Source organism: Phacochoerus africanus, chromosome 9, assembly GCF_016906955.1.
Source record: "Phacochoerus africanus isolate WHEZ1 chromosome 9, ROS_Pafr_v1, whole genome shotgun sequence".
NCBI classification, from domain to species: Eukaryota; Metazoa; Chordata; class Mammalia; order Artiodactyla; family Suidae; genus Phacochoerus; species Phacochoerus africanus.
This window is the reverse complement of record NC_062552.1, coordinates 39,702,021-39,721,984: the sequence shown is the minus strand read 5'-3', so window position 1 is coordinate 39,721,984 and position 19,964 is coordinate 39,702,021. Positions and strand designations below refer to the sequence as shown.

Below are 19,964 nucleotides of genomic sequence, written 5' to 3'. Positions count from 1 at the left end.
CCTGTATTGTGAGTCTCCAGTCTGTTCTAGATGTCACTGGATGGCCCCGTAAGTAGAGGGGACATGGATATGGGACCCCAGTCTTGAGGTCACTGCCGGCCATAGACAGGCTTGCTCCATACTGAAACCATAGCGTGTGTCCAGGTGCTCTGCACAGGCCGGGCACTGAGCCAATCCACCAACCAGGGTTTCTGCAAGGACCGATGGAGCAGCATGAGCCTAAGCTAGTTTTTAGCTGGTGTGGCCCCCAGGCAGGGTAGAATCAGGAAGAAGAGAAGCTGGGGAAATGGCCTAGAGTTCCTTGTAGCTCTTCCCATGGCACAGACTTGCTCCGTGCCCTCTTTTGGGTGGTGCATTGGGCTTCTTACCAACTGAGGGCATCTCAGCATGTTTTCCTCCACACTTGTTAGCTGCCTACTCTCCTCTGCGGTGGGGCTGTGGAGGGTATAGTTGTATTTATTGTGTTGTAATATTTTTAACATCCTGTGATTTCATGCTAGAAGTTTTCTATTGTTTATAGAAACTTTTTGTAGAAACAGTAACTCGAAAGCACATCTGCATGTCAGTAAAAATCTCAAATTTCATACAGAAGGGGCCCCATCTGCCTTTTTCAAATCAGTGACATACTCCAGGGTCACAAATCCTCATAAGCATCCTGCTAAAGGCACTGGATAGGAAGAACTGTGACTGACGTACCTGCTCCATCAAGCCCTCTTAAGTAGCACACCAGCTAGAAATACTGTCTATTCCTGACCCGCAGATCGGCAGCCCTCAGGTTCTCTCTGTTGTCCTTGGTGGCCACTGGGCCTAACCCGGGGGCGGGGGGGAGGCACTGTCCAAAGGGAATTGCTGTTCTTGCGGTATCCAGGAAATAGGTTAAGTAGTATTTTTCTGTGGTCTAGCTGTGTGCCCCCAAACCACCTCAATTTGGCATTTCCCAAGGGGCTTTAGAGGGCCTTGGCCCTGACTTGCAGGAACATCTGAACCTAGTGTTCCTAAATGCTAAATGTGCCAAATCTGCAGTGAGGTGAGGCCCCATCTTTTTGGAAGAAAACTAAAGTGCTCTCCAACAGAAGGTTTCTTTGGATATAAGTTTATTTACATTAAAGCCTCACAAAGGCATAAAAGTCACATTTTGTGGCACAGTTAACAAAATGTATTGACTGAAAATAAAGCTGGGATTGTCCCCAGGAAACTCAAGACCCGTAGTCTCACTGGGCTCCCTACAGCAGTCCGCAAGGGCATGTCAAATGCTAGTCTTCAGCTTGCCTCGGAGCATCTGCTCCCAGCCACGCCGTGTCCAGTGCAAGCCTCAATCCATCTGAACTGCATCCAATTCATCCAGGAACCGCCGGCACTTCCCCATCAGTACCTTGATGGCTTCGCTCACCAGCACATCTGGCGGCAACACCCCTGTTGACTCAACAGAGACTGGGGACCAAAGAGACACTTTAGCCCAGGTAGGCCTTATAAAAGCCTCATAGGTCATTGCTATAGTCCACACCTGAACTCGACAAGGGAGCTGTAGCACCAGAGCCCTGCCACACCGGCCCGACACTCACAGATATAATGGTCCCGAACGCGAGCGAGCCGCACGACCTTCTTCAGCTTGTCATTCCGGAAGACTTCCCTGCTGAAGGTATCCAGCCGGGGATTGGCAACTCTGGCCACCTTTTTACCTGGTGACAACAGACCGCATTATAAGTACATGAGCCAAGGGTTTTTGTTCCTCTCTGCTACCTTCACGGAAAATACACGTTAGGGCCTGACCTAAACAGCATCCCCAACCCCATACGGTACCTTGGATTTCCTGCACCTCGATGACACCAGGTGAGAAGCACTGGCTCAGCTCCTCGGCTGCGTCCCCTTCCACAGGCTCAAGCAGGGTGATGTCTGGCAGAAGCCTGTAGCTGGCTGTTGCCACAGGTGAAAACTTGGCATGATCTTTCCCTGGAAGGAAGCAGGAAGCCAGAGCCCATAGAACCCCTGCCCTGCATTCCCTCAGCCACTGACAGCAACTCACCAGCACGGGCTTTCTGCCTGTCAGGGACATCTCTGCAAGCCCCTTAGTCGTGCCTCATCCCAGTGTGATCAAAGGTTCTCACCAATGCCCTTGACACACTGCATGAGCAGGTCAATCTCCTGGCCAGGCCGCAGCTGAGCAATGAGGATGTCGTCGTGCACGGGGCGGATGGTGCCCTCCGGGAAGAGATCAGCCTGGTTCCCCAGGGGCACCCAAGTCATGTGCCTGGTATACACTGCAGGACAAAGTACATCAGACTCGAATTCCTAAAACTAGCACCCACCAACAGGGTGCCTCTTCCTCAGCCCACCACGACCCACCTTTGTGGTTGACATAGAGCTCATTGGGGTCAGAGGAATCTTTTGCAGCACTGGGGTTCCGAGTGCACCTGACCTGCAGCCGAAACTGCAGGGTATCTATTTCTGTGCCTTCTTCATCCCCTGTGCAAAGGGAGGGTTGGGGGCTGTTAAAGAGTGAGTGGACACTTGAGTGCCAAGCACTACGGTAAGGGTCTCACACACACCTAGTCAGGCAAGGGCAGGTGGTCATAGGTGACACTGATGGACCACAAGATTGGTCATGTGCCTAAGGTCATACAGTAGTCAAGCACGGATCCAAACAGGCAGTCTGATTCTAGAATCTCAGAGGAGAGCTGCCCCCCTTCCCCCAAACATCATTTTCTCGAACCCTCACCCGGGTTCCGATACTCAAAAAGACGGGGATCAGCATGAATGGGGATGAGTCCCAAGCGGTGAGCGAGGATCTCATCCTGGACAATGGACGTGTTGTTGTACACCAGGACCTTCTCCACAGCCATGGTTGGCACCTGCCCAAGAAAACAATCATCCACAAAGACCCCAGAGCCTCCCCATCTGCTCCCCACCTCCTGACACAGGGAGATGAGAGACCTTTTCCCAGAAAAAGGCACGATGAAAAGTTTACAGACAGCAGGAGGAAGGCTCAATGAAACTGCAGGAAAGATCGCACTGGAGACGATTCTGTAAGTGAGGTGATGGCATGGCTTCCCCACAGCTCCACACTTGCCCCCGTGCCCACCAATAAATACCTCAGCTAAGAGGATGCGGCGAAAAGCATTGGCAATGGCTGCGTCGATTCCCACCATGTCGAACTCCAGAGAGTTTTCATCCATGTGTACCACATCCACACGGAAATTCTGGGACAGGAAAACACCAAATGAAGCTGCTCCCTGTGTGGTCAATACCTCCCCCCAGACAATCCCCTCAAGAACCCCCCCTTATCCTAGATGCCCCTTACTGGATGTTTTTTCCTCCCCCAATCCTTCATTAGTTTCTGGGAAAGGCTCCTTGTTTTTACCTTCCATTAATTCAAAACGTGCGATATGGGTGTTGCCATCGTGACTCAGCGCAAAAGAATCTGACTAGCATCCATGAGGACACGGGTTCGATCCCTGACCCTGCTCGGTGGGTTAAGGATCCAGCATTGCCGTGAGCTGTGGTACAGGTCGCAGATGCAGCTTGGATCTGGTGTTGCTGTGGCTGTAGCGTAGGCCAGTGGCTACAGCTCCAACTCGACCCCTAGCCTGGGAAGCTCCACATGCCGAGGGTACAGCCCTGAGAAGACCAAACAACAAAAAACAAAACACGCAATATGGCTTCTGGCCAGACCATGCACAGAGATTATTCTACTAAAGAACAGGTTCACATGCTGCTGAGTACAGCTGACAATACTCAATTCTTATGAGACACCGCTGCTGCACCTGGCATTCTTGAGAGAAACCCATTTCCAAACTCCACTGCCTTGATGTCCGAGCACCAATCTTCTGGTTCTCTTACCTAATGAATCATTCTAAACTCACTATCTTCCACCTACTATATAGATGTTACTATTTCCCAAGTTTCTGTCTCTCTCTGGGGTGACCTCAACCCCACTCGTGGGGTTGGACATGAGTATCCATGGACATCTGGATGGATGTATGGACAACTCCCCAAATTATATCACACTTATCTAGACTTCACTGACAGGAAACTGGACATATCATCACTCTCCCCAGACCTACTTCTCATCAACCACTACCACCAGCATTTATCAAAGCAGTTCCCCAAGCTAAGGAATTTTACATCCCTTCCTCACAGCCGACATCCAAGCAACCATCAAATCTACTGTCTACCTCCCCTTGTGCTCTATCTCTGTGATTATAATCTTCATTTCTGTCTCCAGCCTCAGCTCTCCTATGCAATTCCATCACAAATCCGGGTGCTCCGTTTTTTGGGGTTTTTTTTGGTTTTTTTGGCTGCATCTGCAGCATATGAAGTTCCTGGGCCACGGATCAAATCCAAGTCACAGTTGCAACCTATGCCCCATAGCTGCAGCAATGCCAGATCTTTAACCCGCTGCGCCAGGTTGGGGATTAAACCCATGCTGCCACAGAGACAATTCTGGAACCACAGCAGGAAATCCCTGGGTGCCCCATCTGATGATCCTCAAACTCATTCTCTCCCAAACATTAGGCTTACAGATCTGATCACACCTGCTTAAGGGCTCTTCAAAAGCTCCCCACTGGAAGAGTGATCAAGAGAGCAGAGTAAAAGGGCATCAAGTTCACCTCCTCCCACATAAACATCAAAAAATACATCTACATGTGGAACAATTCTCACAGAAAACCTACTGAATGGATAGGAAGAATCCCCATGTAATCGGACAAAAGGAAAAAGAGAGGAATCCAAACAGGACCCACGCCGCTGGGAGATACATGTGAAAAAGAAAAGGCTCCCACACCCTGGGGAGCCTCCTCACCAGCGGGGAGACCAGCCAAGATAGAGGGGAAAGTCTCCGAAGACGGCACAACAACCAGCATGCAGAATGGAGAGACCTGCACAGATGGTCTGTGTTGCCACCCTGCACTCCCAGACTGAGACAGGTGTCCCCCCCGGCCCAGGTGAGGGCTGGGGGCTGAATCTCGGGCAATAGAGGTCAGACCCAGGAGAGGACTGGGGTTGTCTGGACAGCCTGAAGGAGCGGGAGTGTAATGTACCCACAACCAAAGGTATACACGGAGGGAGCCTGGGCCTGCCATAGAGGCGAGGCACTACTGTGGAGGGTGAACAATGGGAGGGGGCGGGGGCCCCCATAATTGCCTCCCTCTCCTTGTGCACAATCCCCAAAAGGGCACTGCAGACACAGGCTACAGGGGTGGGCACAGGCAGCCACATCTGCACACCCCCTATCAAGGGGATAATGGCCAGCACACACTGAGGAAAAGGCAGGAGGCATCCATACTAAAAATACCCCTCACACCAAAAATATTAAACCCATGCAAGCAACACAAGGATGCCTTCAAATAAAAACAGCCTTCCAAGACCACAGGAGAGACTCATTCTTCCTAAACTCACAGAGTAAGAGAAATACAAGGAAAAGGAAGAAGCAGAGGAACCATTCCTAGTTAAAAGACCAAGAGAATTCCTCTGAAAGAACAATGAAAGAGACCTCTTCAGTCTAATAGACACTTAGTTAGTTATAAGAGAAGATAATTAAAATACAGAAGGAATAAGAAAGGCAATGACAGAAATTCAGATTACTATAAAAAGGAGCTAGAAACTATATAGAAGAACCAAGAAAAATTAGAAAATTCATCTACCGAGACAAAAGCTGAGCTAAAGACTGAATAACAAAATGAACAATGCAGAAAAAGGACTGAATGGAAAATAGAATGGAAATCACCCAATCAGGACAGTAAACAGAAAACCAAGTGAAAAATAATTTGAGAGACCTGTGGGACAAAGTAAAGTGCACCAATCTACACATGAATAGGGATTCCAGAAGGAGAAAAGCGACTCAAAAGTATCTGAAGAAATTATAGCTGAAAACTTCCCAAATCTAAAGAAGGAAACAGATACCCAGGTATAGGAAGCACAGAGGGTCCCAAACAGACCTACACCAAGACATAATTAAAATGGCAGAAATTAAAGAGGATTCTAAAGGCGGCAAGCGAAAACCAGTTAATTACAAGGGAACCCCCATAAGGCTAACAGCTGATTTCTCCACAGAAATGCTGCAGGCCAGAAGAAAGTGGCAAAATATATTTAAAATCCTGAAAGAGAAAAATCTATAACCTACAAATCTCTACCCAGCAAGATTATCATTTACAAGAAAAAAATTCTCCAACAAGCAAAAACTAAAAGAATACAGAAATACTAAATCTATCCTACAAGAAACATTGAATGGTCTTTTCTAAATAAAAAAGAAGATGCTGGAGTTCCCATCGTGGCGCAGTGGTTAACGAATCCGACTAGGAACCATGAGGTTGCGGGTTCGGTCCCTGCCCTTGCTCGGTGGGTTAACGATCCGGCGTTGCCGTGAGCTGTGGTGTAGGTTGCAGACGCGGCTCAGATCCCGCGTTGCTGTGGCTCTGGCGTAGGCCGGTGGCTACAGCTCCGATTCGACCCCCGGCCTGGGAACCTCCATATGCCGCGGGAGCAGCCCAAGAAATAGCAACAACAACAACAACAAAGACAAAAGACAAAAAAAAAAAAAAAAGAAGATGCTATAGAAAAGAGAAAAATCCCAACTGGAAAGTAAATCACTTAAAAAAGCCAGTACACAGAATAAAAAGGAAAAGAAAAAAAATTTTGTGTGAAAGCAGTGATAATCACAATGAACAGCAAAAGGACAAACATGAAGATGTAAAAGAGGACATCAAAATCCTAAAATGTAAGAGAGGAAAGTAAGAAAATGTAGATTTTTTTTTAAATGTGTTCGAGCCTATTTGATTATCAGTCTAAGGCAAGCAGATACAGGATGGGGTTAACATACTTTAAAAATAGGGTAATTATCAATCAAAAACACAATAGAAAAAAAATACATCAGATTCACAAAATTAAAAAGAGAACACAAGCATAAAATAAAACCACCAAACTACAAAAGTAAAAACAAAAAGAAAAGGAACAAAGAAGAAACACAGAATCAACTAGAAAACGAGGTTTAAGATGGTAATAAACACCTATCAATGATTACCTCAAATGTCAATGGATTAAATTCTCCAATCAAAAGACAGACTGCAGATTTGATTAAAAAAAGAAAACAAGAGCCTACAATATGCTGCCTAAAACAGACCCACTTTACGATAAAGGACACACAGAATGAAAGTGAGAGGATGGAAAGATATTTCACACAAATGGAAATGACAACAAGGCAGGAGTCCCAATACTCATTATCAGACAAAGCAGACTTTAAAACAAAGGCCTTAAAGAAAGCTGAAGAAGGACAATACTTAATGATAAAAGGATCAATTCAAGAAGAATCAAATCAATTCATATATTCATCAATATATATGCCCCTAATATAAGAGCACCCAAATACATAAAACAAATACTAACAGACATAAATGGAGAAATTGATGGGAATACAATAGTAGACTTTCACACTCCATCACATCAATCACAGATCTTCTAGAAAGAAAATAAGGCAACAGAGATCCTAAATGACACAATACAATGATTAAACTTAATTGATATTTTCAAGACATTACATCTAGGAAAACCAGAATATACATTCTTTTCAAGTGCGCCTGGAACATTCTCTAGGACTGACCACATACTGGGGCACAAAACTAATCTCAACAAATTTAAGAGGAGAGAAATTACTTTAAGCATCTTCTCTGACCACAATGGCATGAAACTAGAAATCAACCATGGGAAAAGAAATGGGGAAAAACTGACTGCTTGGAGACTAAACAACATGCTAACACACACAAAAAAAAACAATGGACCCAACAACGAAATCAAAGAGGAAATTAAAAAATACCTTGAGACAAATGACATATGAAAACACAACCATACAAAATCTATGGAATGCAGAAAAAGCAGTTTTAGAGGGAAGTTCACAGCAACACAGGCCTTCCTCAGAAAACAAGAAAAATCTCAAACAACCTAACCTATCACCTAAAAGAATTAGAAAAGGAAGAATAAACAAAATCTAAAGTTAGCAGAAGGAAGGAAATAATAAAGACTGGAGAGAAAATAAGAGACTTAAAAAACAATAGGAAAAAAAAAACATCAATAAAACCAAGAGCTGGTTCTTTCAAAGAGTAATAAACAAAACTGACAAACCTCTGGCCAGGCTCACCAAGAAGAGAACCCAAATAAACAAAATATGAAATGAAAAAGAAATAACAACCAATACTGCAGAAATACAACTATAAGAGAATATTACACATAACTACATGCCAACAATTTCGCCAATCTAGAAGAAATGACAAGTTTCTAGAAACATACAACCCACAAAACTAAATCAAGAAGAAATAATTTGAACAGGCCAGTCACTAAAAGTGACACAGACTCCATAATAAAAAAACAAAACTCTCAGAGTTCCCGCTGTGGCTCAATGGTTAACAAATCCAACTAGGAACCATGAGTTGCGGGTTCGATCCCTGGCATTGCTGTGAGCTGTGGTGTAGGTCACAGACGAGGATCAGATCCCACGTTGCCATGGCTCTGGTGTAGGCCAGAGGCTACAGCTCCAATTGGACCCCTAACCTGGGAACCTCCATATGCTGTGGGTGTGGCCCTAGAAAAGACAAAAAGACAAATAAAATAAAATGAAATAAAATAAAAACCAAAACTTCCTACAAACAAAAGTCTAGGATCAGATGGCTTCACTGGCAAATTCTACCAAACATATAAAGAACTTATACCAATCGTTCTCAAACTCTTCTGAAAGACTGAAAAGGAGGGAAAACTCTCAAAGACATTCTATGAAGGCACCATCACCCTGACAGCAAAATAAGACAAAGATACCACCAAAAAAGAAAATTACAGGCGTTCCTGCTGTGGCATGGTGGGTTGAGGATCCAGTGTTGTCTCTGTGGCAGTGTGGGTTTGATCCCCTGCCTGGTGCAGTGGGTTAAGGATCCAGATTGCTGCAGTTCTGGCAAAGGTCACAGGTGCAGCTCGGATTCAATCCCTGGCCCTGGAACTTCCACATGCTGCCAGAGCGCAGCACCGCCAACCTCCCCCTCACCCCCCCCCCCCGAAAAAAAAATTACAGGCGAATTTATCTGTGAGGAATATAGATGCAGAAATTCTCAAAAAATATTAGCGAACCAAATCCAACAACACATTAAAGACGATCCATACACCACAACCAAGTGGGATTCATTCCAAGTTCACTAGGATGATCTAACATACACAAATCATCAGCAAAAGACAAAAACCACATAATCATCTTAATAGATGCAGAAAAAGCATTTGCTAAAATTCAAAATCTGGTAATGAAAAAAAAAAAAACCCTTACAAAAGTGGGTATAGAGGGAACATATCTCAAGATAATAAAAGCTACTTATGATAAACCCATAGCCAATATGATACTCAATAGTAAAAAGCTGAAAGACTTCCTGTAAAAATCATTCTCATCACTTGCTTTTTTTTTTTTTTTTTTGGTCTTTTTAAGAGCTGTACCCTCGGCATATGGAGGTTTCCAGGCTAGGGGTAGAATCAGAGCTGTAGCTGCCAGCCAACACCACAGCCACAGCAACTTGGGCTCTGAGCCGTGCCTGTGACCTACACCACAGCTCATGGCAATGCCAGATCCTTAACCCACTGAGTGAGGTCAGGGATCAAATCTGCATCCTCATGGACACTAGTCAGATTCATTTCTGCTGAGCCATGACAAGAACTTCTCTCACCACTTCTATTCAACACAGTATTGAAAGTCTAGCCACAGCAATCAGACAAGAAAATAAAAGGTATTCAAATTGGAAGGGAAAAGGTAAAATTATATGCAGATATTATTCTATATATATTAAACTCCACACAAAAACCACTAGAACTCAAACGAATTCAGCAAGTAGCACAACACAAGAGTAACATGCAGAAATCGGCTTCATTTCTTTTTGTCTTTTTTGTCTCTCTCTCTTTTTTTTTTAGGGCCGCACCTGCAGCATATGGAGGTTCCCAGGCTAGGGGTCAAATCTAAGCTGTAGCCACCAGCCTATACCAGAGCCACAGCAATGCCAGATCCGAGCCACCTCTGTGACCTACACAGCTCATAGCAACGCCAGATCCTTGACCCTCTGAGCAAGGCCAGGGATCGAACCCGCAACCTCATGGTTCCTAGTCAGATTCGTTTCCGCTGCTCCATGATGGGAACTCCTGGTTTCATTTCTTTACACTAACAATGAAATACCAGAAAGAGAATGTAAAAAAACAATATTTTAAAATTGACCCCCCCCCAATAAGCTACTTAGGAAAAAAAAACCCAACCAAGGAAGTGAATGATACTGAGAACTCTAAAACATAAATAAAGGAAACTGAAGATTATTCAAAGAAATGGAAAGATACCTCATGCTCTTGGACTGGAAGAATAACGTTAAAGTGGCATACCACCCAAAGCAATCTAGAGTATTCATTCCATTCCTATCAAATTACCTGCAACATTTTTCACAGAACTAGAACAATCCTAAAATTTATATGGAACCATAAAGGACCCAGAACTGCCAAAGCACTCCTGAGGAAAAATAATAAAACAGAAGGCATAACCCTCCCAGACTTCAAACAATACTACAAAGCTACAGTAATCAAAATAGGGTGGTACTGGCACAAAAACAGAGATATGGATCAATGAAACAGAAGAGAAAATAAACCCAGACACCCAGAGTCAATTAATATTTGACAAAGGAGGCAAGAATACACAATAGGAAAAAAGGTCTCTTCAGCAAGTGGTATTAGGAAAGTATTGTGGTATTGAGAAGGTACTGGAAATCAATGAAGTCAGAACACACCTTCACACCACACACAAAAATAAAACTCAAAATGGCTTAAAAACTTAAACTTAAGACAGGACACCATAAAACTCCCTTAGAACACAGGCAGAATATTCTCTGACATAAATCGTACCAATATTTTCTTAGGGCAGTGTCCCAAGGCAATAGAAATAAAAGCAAAAATAAACAAATGGGACCTAATCAAACTCAGAAGCTTTTGCACAGCAAAGGAAACCATAAACAAAACAAAAAGATAACCAAAAGAATGGGAGAAAATATTTGCAAACGATGTGTCTGACAAGGGTTTTATTTCCAAAATATACTAACAGTTCATGTAATTCAAGAACAAAAAAACAACACAATCAAAAAAAACGGCATAATTAACTAAATAGACATTTCTCCAAAGACGACATACAGAGGGCCAAAAGGCACAGGAAAAAGTATTCAACATTGCTAATTAGAGGAGTTACCATCATGGCACAGTGGAAACTAATCCGACCAGGAACCATGAGGTTTCGGGTTAGATCTCTGGCCTCGCTTAGTGGGTTAAGGATCCGACGTGGCCATGAGCTGTGGTGTAGATGGAAGATACAGCTTGGATCGGGCATGGCTGTGGCATGGGCCAGGAGCTACAGCCCAATTAGATCCTGCAGCTCCGATTAGACCCCTAGCCTGGGAACCACCATATGCTGCAGATGTGGCCCTATAAAGACAAAATACCAAAAAAAAAAAAGCTAATTAGAGAAATACAAATTAAAACTACAATGAAGGACCACCTGACACTGGTCAGAATGGCCATCATTAAGAAGTCTACAAATAATAAATGTTGGAAAGGGTGTGGAAAAAAGGGAACCCTCCTACACTGTTGGTGGAAATATAAGTTGCTGCAGCCACCACGGAAAACAATGTGGAGGTTCCGCAAAAAATAAAATTAGAGCTGCCAAATGATCCATCAATCCCACTCCTGGGCATATATACAGGAAAACCTATAATTCAGCAGGTTAAGGATCTAGTATTCCCGCAGCTGTCACACAGGCCACAACTGCAACATGGGTTCAATATCTAGCCCAGGAAGTTCCACGTGCCGTGGGTGCTACCAGAAAAAGAAGCCACAATAAGTATGCACAGTGGAATACTACTCAGCCATAAAAAAGAATGCCATTTGCAGCAACATGGATGGAACTAGAGATTATCAAGTGAAGAAAGACAAAATATGAAATCTAAAATATGACACAAATGAACTTTTATGTAACAGAAACAGACTCGCAGACACAGAGAACAGTGGTGGCCAGTGGGGAGGAGGAGAGGGATGGAGTAGGAGTTTAGGTTAGCAGACACAAACTACTATATAAAGAATGGATAGACAACAAAGTCCTAATGTATAAAGGGAACCATATCAACATTCTATGATAAACCATAATGGAAAGAGTATTTTTCTTAAAAAGAATGTATATATACATACAACTGAAACACTCTGCTGTACAACAGAAACACAACATTGTAAAAGCTCCCTATGATCTATGGTGTCTAAAACGCACTTCAGTGGTTGACTCACTTCATATTCTATCAATGATGAACTTTTTGGACACTCCTCACCTTCACTGTTCTCAGCTTCTGCTCATTGTTCAAGGCTGAACTTGGATGTCATCGCCTTCAGGAGATCTTTCATACCTCTTATAATGTCCTTGAAATACAAACAAAGCCCACTTTGCCTAAGACTTCGATAAGTAAGTACATTTAACTTATTCCAGCTGTTATTTTTAATTTTGCATTTGCCAGGTAAATTGTCATGACACAGGCAGTCATGGTTCCCTATCTTTCCTTTTGCACATGGTTTGTTGTTAAAAAGAGATCCTTATTCGAAAAAAAAAAAAATTGTTGGACTTCCCTTTTCTGTTTTTGACCTGCAGGAATTAGGTTTTGTTCTTTGTGTGTATGTGTGCATTTGTCTTGTGTATAACTGTACCAGCTACAAGAAACTCAAATTAATTTCCTGAATGCAGCTCCCCGAGTTGCATTCTCCAGAACTGGACTGTTTTTAGCTACAAATCACAAATATAAAAAGATGATTTTCCTTTGTGATATGGCCTGACTATAATACTTCCTAGATTAAATTTTAAGATGAAGTTATGAGGTCTCTGTCTGTTTGGATATATATATGTCTCAGTATGTATCTTTGTCTTTGGATAATATTGTTGAGGTTAATGTGTATATGAGCTGTGTTTAATTGGCTTAAGAAAAGAAGTGCTTACAAAGCAAACATTTCTTTTTTTTTTTTTTTTGCTATTTCTTGGGCCGCTCCCTTGGCATATGGAGGTTCCCAGGCTAGGGGTCACATCAGAGCTATAGCCACCGGCCTACACCAGAGCCACAGCAACTCGGGATCCGAGCCGCGTCTGCAACCTACACCACAGCTCACGGCAACACCGGATCGTTAACCCACTGAGCAAGGGCAGGGACCGAACCCGCAACCTCATGGTTCCTAGTCGGATTCGTTAACCACCGCGCCACGACGGGAACTCCCAAATCAAACATTTCTAAATGTTCTAAAGAGAAACTCAGCTAAAGGAATATCAGGTTCATGTGATCTGGAGAACATTCAGTGTTAAATTAATATCTCATATTAGAGTTAAAGTTTGTTAATACAGATATGTCTTTAGAGTCATCAAAATTACATAAAATATCATACTGGGTTTACTAAAAGTAAGTTCATGGTTTATCTGTTATGAAATCTGTCAGCAAGAAATTATAAGTGACAAAATAGAGATAAAAGATAAAAGCTTCTGCATGAACACTAGGAATAATTAATAATTTTAATAATAATTTTAGAAATGTCTACTCAAAAATTGTTTTTCCAGGAGTTCCCATTGTGGCGCAGTAGAAATGAATCTGACTAGGAACCATGAGGTTGCACGTTCAATCCCTGGCCTCGCTTGCTCAGTGGGTTAAGGATCTGGTGTAGCTGTGAGCTGTGGTGTGGTCTGTGGATCGCAGACTCGGCTCAGATCCTATGTGGAAGTGGTTGTGGCGTAGGCGGGAAGCTGTAGCTCCGATTTGACCCCTAGCCTGGGAACCTCCATATGCCTCGGCTGTGGCCCTAAAAAGCAAAAAAAAAAAAAAAAAAAGTTTTTCCAGATTTTTGGTAACTTAAATTGCAATATGTTAATTAAAATTCTAAAATAATAAATAAATAACAAGGGGAACATTTCAGTGTGTAAATACAGTGATGAGATAATGTATATGGTCAGGATTGATTACGATTAGACTGAATTTGATTAAATAACTGAATTTTGTTATTACAGTAAGCTGTTATGAAACTAGAGTCTGGTTTTCTCTTTCTAATTAGGAGAACAAAGTTTTGGAGTTCCCACTGTGGCTCAGCAATAACGAACCTGACTGAGTACCCAGGAGGATGTGTGTTCAATCCCTGGACTCACTCAGTGGGTTAAGAGTCCAGTGTTGCCACAAGCTGTGGCATAGGTCACAGATGTGGCTCAGATCTGGTGTGGCTGTGGCATAGGCCTGCAGCTGCAGCTCCAATTCAACCCCTAGCCTGGGAACCTCCCTGTGCTGTGGGTGAGGCCCTAAAACAAACAAACAAAAAGAACAGGAGTTCCCATTGTGTCTCAGTGGTTAACGAAGCTGACTAGTATCCATGAAGACTTGGGTCCAATCCCTGGCCTTGCTCAGTGAGTTAAGGATCTGGCGTTGCCATGAGCTGTGGTATAGGTCTCAGACATGGTTCAGATCCCATGTGGCTGTGGCTGTGGCGTAGGCAGGCGGCTGTAGCTCTGATTTGACCCCTAGCCTGTGGCCCTAGAAAGCAAAACAAAAAAAAACAAAACAAAAAAAAACAGACAAAACAAAACAAAAAAAAAGAACAAAGCTTTCCTGGAATGCTGCTTTCGAGAACAGATTGTGAGACTTTGCCTTTAGGTGATTTGTATTTGCTTCTGAAATCTTGTTACTTTGGTTGAGTGTATAAGTTCTGTTTCACAACAACCTATGATTCCATTTGACCAAATATTTTTAAACTTTTTAATATTTTTGACAAACTTCCTGTCAAATTCTAAGTTCTTCTGACCTCCAGCTACCTTTGAGGCATCTCAGAAAAAAATACTGGGAGTTTTCTTGTGGTGCAGCAGGTTAAGGCAGTGTCACTGCCTTCCCTTGTGGCAAAGCTGATGCCCTCACATTAAAAAAAAAAAGAAATGGTTAGAACATGTGTTTTCCACTTGGGGAACACTGTCTACAATCTTAATTTGGTAAAAATGAGGATAATTCTAGAGAGAAGTTATGCTTCAATAGATATTAAATTTTAGCTTTGTCAAGGTCAGTATTTTCTGTCTAAAACTCACTTCCCAAATAGCTCTTTGATGCTATGTTACATAATTGTAAAGTTTAACTGAATTATTAAGAAGATATTCTGTTCGTGGCGCAGTGGAAACGAATCTGATTAGGAACCATGAGGTTTCAGTGGGTTAAGGATCCAGCGTTGCCGTGATCTGTGGTGTAGGTCACAGACGCAGCTTGGATCCTGAGTTGCTATGGCGCAGGCCAGCAGCTGCAGCTCTGATTCGACCCTTAGCAGGGAATCTCCATGTGCTGTGGGTGCAGCCATAAAAAGGGGGAAAAAAAAAAAGGTATTTCTGAAGCTGACCAATATAATCTACCTTTGATTGACGATCAGATGCCCCATGATAACCAGGAGGTTGTGCGAACTGGGGAAAAACATCACTTAAAGGACTGTCTCCAACCTATATGAAAGACTTCTTACAAGTGGTAAGTACCTCATATCACAAAGGAACTAAAAGAAATTAATTCTGAAAATTCCTATTTCCCACTTAAGAAGGGCCTCTACATTGGACTGGTCTATAGAAAGGACTGCTGACCCCAAACATTCATGTCCAGATGTAAAGAAAACACACAGTAGGCAGCTGACCCAGGAATCCAGAACTGTAAGACTTACCGTAATCATCTAATGGAACTGTTTGTCAGATGTTTGTCTCCCTTATCAGCACCAGAAAGTTACTGTCCCACTTGTAATGACACTTGCCCTCAGTGTTTAAAATAGGAAACTATTTCTCTAACAGAGTTTTCCTTTCTCCCCCTTTTTCTTTTTTTTTCCTTTTTAGGGCTGTACCTGCAGCATATGGAAGTTTCTAGGCTAGGAGTCAAAATGAAGCTACAGCTGCCGGCTTACACCACAGCCAAAGCAATGCCAGATCCGAGCCACGTCTGCGACCTACAGCACGGCTCTCCGCAACACTGGATCCTTAACCCACTGAGTGAGGCCAGGGATCAAACCGCATCTGCATGGATCCTAGTTGGGTTTGTTAACCGCTGAGCCACAAAGGGAACTCCTCCCCCCACCCCCGTTTTTCTTTATCTTGGCTGTGGCTGCAGCATGTGGAAGTTCCTGAGCCAGGGATTGATGCCACACCACAGTTGCAGCCTGTGCCAAAGCCATGGCAAAGCTGGATCCATAACCTGCTGTGCCTCTAATGGAGTTTCCACAGATTACAATTACTCATGATGTATAAGTGCTTGAAGTACGTGGTACAATGTTTGACTGACAGCTGGGTATAACCGATAAAATGTTTCCCTGTCAGCACACCTCTTTGTACTGGTTTGTCACATCTGATTAGTTTTCCTCCCAATGTGGAGAACTAGGCAAACATAAATGACAAAAAGTAAGCCTAGGGAGTCCCTGTGGAGGCTCAGTGGTTAATGAATCCAACTAGGAACCATGAGGTTGTGGCTTTGATTCCTGGCCTTGCTCTGTGGGTTAAGGATCCGGCATTGCCGTGAGCTGTGGTGTACATGGCAGACAGGGCTCAAATCCCAGGTTGCTGTGGCTGTGGCGGAGGCTGGCAGCTGTAGCTCTGATTGGACCCCTAGCCTGGGAGCCTCCATATGCCATGTGTAGGGCCCTAAAAAGCCAAAAAAAAAAAAAAAAAGGGTAAACCTAGCACCAAGGGACATGAATGGACCAGAAGCAAGCAGCTTCATCACTCCCAGCAACAATGAAAAAACCAACACCTTCTATGGAGAGATTTACACCTAAATGGGGGAAATGATGGAAGAAAATTTTCACATATTCAAGTATGAAGAAATCATTCTGGCTTATACATTACTTAATTTGAAATCTAGGCTGACCCAAAACAGCCTATTTGTGGCCTATTAAATATATATTGTGGGAGTTCCCATTGTGGCACAGCAGAAACAAATCCGACTAGCATCCATGAGGATTTGGGTTTGATCCCTGGCCTCAATCAGTGGATCAGGGATCCGGCATTGCTATGAGCTGTGGTGTAGACTGCTCGGATCCCAAGTTGCTGTGGCTGTGGTGGAGGCAGGCAGCTGTAGCTCTGAGAACAGCTGTAGCCTGGGAACTTCCATATGCTGAGGGTGAGGCCCTAAAAAGCAAATATATATATATATGGGTGGGGGAGGGAAAGAGAGGAAGTACATCTGCTTTAACTATTAAGGAACAAAATACATTCAAAGAATAGTACAAATATGCATTATGATTATTATCCTCTTTGAATTATTCTCCTGCCAACTTCCCCTTGATAAAAGCAAAATGGACTTGGTCTGTTTTTCATTGGTATGATCACTTGCTAAACATCTTTACGCCAGGACTAGGCCTTGAAAATGCTGCAGCTCATATTGAAACTTTAACAAAATTTACACAGGAGACTTTGAATGAAAGTCATTTTTTTAAAAATAAAAAAAAAGAAGGTAATGCTATTTCTTTACTCAACAATGAAATGACGTCAATGAGAAAAGCTATTCTACAAATCAGGATGGCCTCAGACATTATCACAACCTCCCAGAAAGGAACCTGTGCCATCATTAAGGTGGAATCTTAGGCATTTTTTTTTTTTGGTCTTTTTGTCTTTTGTCTTTTGCCATTCCTCCTGATGAAGAATATGCTGGATGCTATTTCTATTTTATTTTTTGTCTTTTTGCTATTTCTTGGGCCGCTCTCACGGCATAAGGAGGTTCCCAGGCTAGGGGTCTAATAGGAGCTGTAGCCGCCAGCCTATACCACAGCCACAGCGACGCGGGATCCGAGCAGCATCTGTGATCTACACCACAGCTCATGGCAATGCCGGATCCTTAACCCACTGAGCAAGGCCAGGGATGGAACCCGCAACCTCATGGTTCCTAGTCGGATTCGTTAACCACTGCGCCACGATGGGAACTCCTGGATGCTATTTCTTTACCCAATGTTGAAATGACTTTAATGAGAAAAGCCATTCTACAAATCAGGATAGCCTTAGACATTATTACAGCCTCCCAGGAAGGAAACTGTGCCATCATTAAGGTAGAATCTTGTGCTTTTATTCTTGATGAATCTGCTAATGTATTTCAAGTACTAAAACACAAACACAGATTGAGACCTTCAGTTGCCTTCTTCCAGATTTGGGAGTGCTTTTGGAGGAATGAAGGAATGGATCCCCAAAATCTTGGCTACAATCTCTTTTAATTGCTTACTGCTGCATTTCTCTTGATTTCTTTAATAGATTTATCATCTGATGCTGAAGATCAACAAAAGCCACAAGGTTAACACTAACAAGCAGCATTGGCTTATGATTTTCCCAACAGAGGAGGGACAGGTGTTATGCTCCTTCTCTAGGCAGACCTATGACCCATCTCAGGAGGAAGCAGCTAATGATCGGTCTCTCCCTATTTGCTCATTTAAGCATAATGGAGTAAAACAGCTGGAGGAAGGAATGATGGGGATAGAGTAGGATAATTACATAGTTTAGAAGTCCCACTAGAGTTTAAAGACAAAAAGGAAATGTTAAGGGGGTTTGGAGACTGCTGTAAGCCAACACCCGACCACTTAAGACAAGAATCCAGTAATTTAGCAACAATCTACACCACCTTGAAGGAAGACCAGGTGTATCTAAGCACCAGAAACAAGCCACAAGTCCTGATAGTTAAAACCCAAGACAAGAAATATGGGGTTTCAATCCTGTTACATGAAGTCAGAGAGTTATTGGTCCTTGAAGACTGGCATTGCTGCATGTAGACAAGGTGAAAGAGGAAAAAAACTAGGTGAAAGGGGAAATTATTCTGCAACCTGAAACGAATTACCACATTTTAGCATATGTTACCGCTTCTGCTAATATACCTATGATTTAAACAGCCCATGACACGCCCCCTTAGACCATATAGGGTCAAAGGAGGAACTAATGATGCAAGCCTGGACCATCTTACCCAAGAATGAGAAATAAGGTGGTCTTCTCCCCTCCTTTTTATTGATTATAAAAATGTAGCCCTCTTTGTTCTCTGGGTCGCACTCCCTTGCCTGCTCATTAGTATTTCTGACAAGGGTCCTATGCTAATAAATTCACTTATTGTGTATCGGTTTGTCTCACGCTGAATTCTTTTTCCCACGAGACAAAACCTGAGGCTCAGGAAGTCCTGACGATAGCAGGTGAGCGGTATCAATTAAGACAGTGAGTTTGAGTCCCCTCCTACGTCAGGGACCATGGGTTCAAGTTCCAATGGGGGTTTTGGCTGAGTTCGAGTCCCACCCGAAAGGGAGTGCAGCTTCAATCTTTACTGCTGTTAATCGCCCTTACCACAACTCACTAGAGTCGTGTTACCTGTACTCTTTTCCAAAAAGACCGAACCATCTCGTTAGCTAGTAGAACAAAGCAGAAATTGTGCACATCGAGTGCCTAACACATTGCTCAATATCCAGAGCGAACCCCCAAGGCAGTTTCCGAGGCACAGGATGTTCAGAGTGCAAGGTCCGATCCTCATACCCTCTCTGAACACCTCCAGCTCTACCCACCTTCTCGAAGCGGTCCTGGTCCCAGGCATCATCATAGCCCGAATAGTTACCGGGAAAATCGGTAGTATGAACCTAGAGCAAAGAGAAACGAACCTGTTCGCGAAGGGGCAGCGAGGCCAAATTCATCCCCACTCCGACTCTAACTCATCCCTGCTCCGCTCTGATTTCTCCTCCCGAGGTCAAGTCCACAAGACTTACATTGCGAACCCCAAACTCCCCTAGAACCACGCGGCTCCGCATTTCCTCCACAGCCTGGGCCGCCGCCATCTTCAACTCCACCATGTGACTAGAGTACCAAGCCCGCGCGTGCGTTCTAGTCTCCCTCCCCCGTCTCCGTGGCAACACACCACCTCCCGGAATCCTAAATATCGCGAGAATCTGCCCCGCCT

The 19,964-nt window shown here is 43.6% G+C and overlaps 1 protein-coding gene across 4 annotated transcripts; it reads right to left on the bottom strand.

Moving 5' to 3' along the window:
- Positions 1-1,072: 1,072 nt before the first annotated feature.
- Positions 1,073-19,897, bottom strand: POLR1C (RNA polymerase I and III subunit C). Of its 4 annotated transcripts, XM_047795316.1 has the most exons (9): positions 19,774-19,897; positions 19,576-19,647; positions 3,090-3,197; positions 2,717-2,849; positions 2,344-2,463; positions 2,106-2,258; positions 1,801-1,950; positions 1,563-1,679; positions 1,073-1,431 (listed from the first exon to the last, which is right to left on the bottom strand). In XM_047795316.1, the coding sequence occupies exons 1-9, from the start codon at positions 19,855-19,857 to the stop codon at positions 1,313-1,315; spliced, it is 1,056 nt and encodes a 351-aa protein (XP_047651272.1). In that variant the 5' UTR covers positions 19,858-19,897; the 3' UTR covers positions 1,073-1,312. The 4 variants fall into 4 exon arrangements, with proteins under 4 accessions (XP_047651272.1, XP_047651269.1, XP_047651271.1 ...); XM_047795313.1 differs by having other exon boundaries at positions 2,717-3,197; positions 19,774-19,874; XM_047795315.1 differs by lacking the exons at positions 19,576-19,647; positions 19,774-19,897 and adding an exon at positions 12,357-12,444 and having other exon boundaries at positions 2,717-3,197.
- Positions 19,898-19,964: the final 67 nt, after the last annotated feature.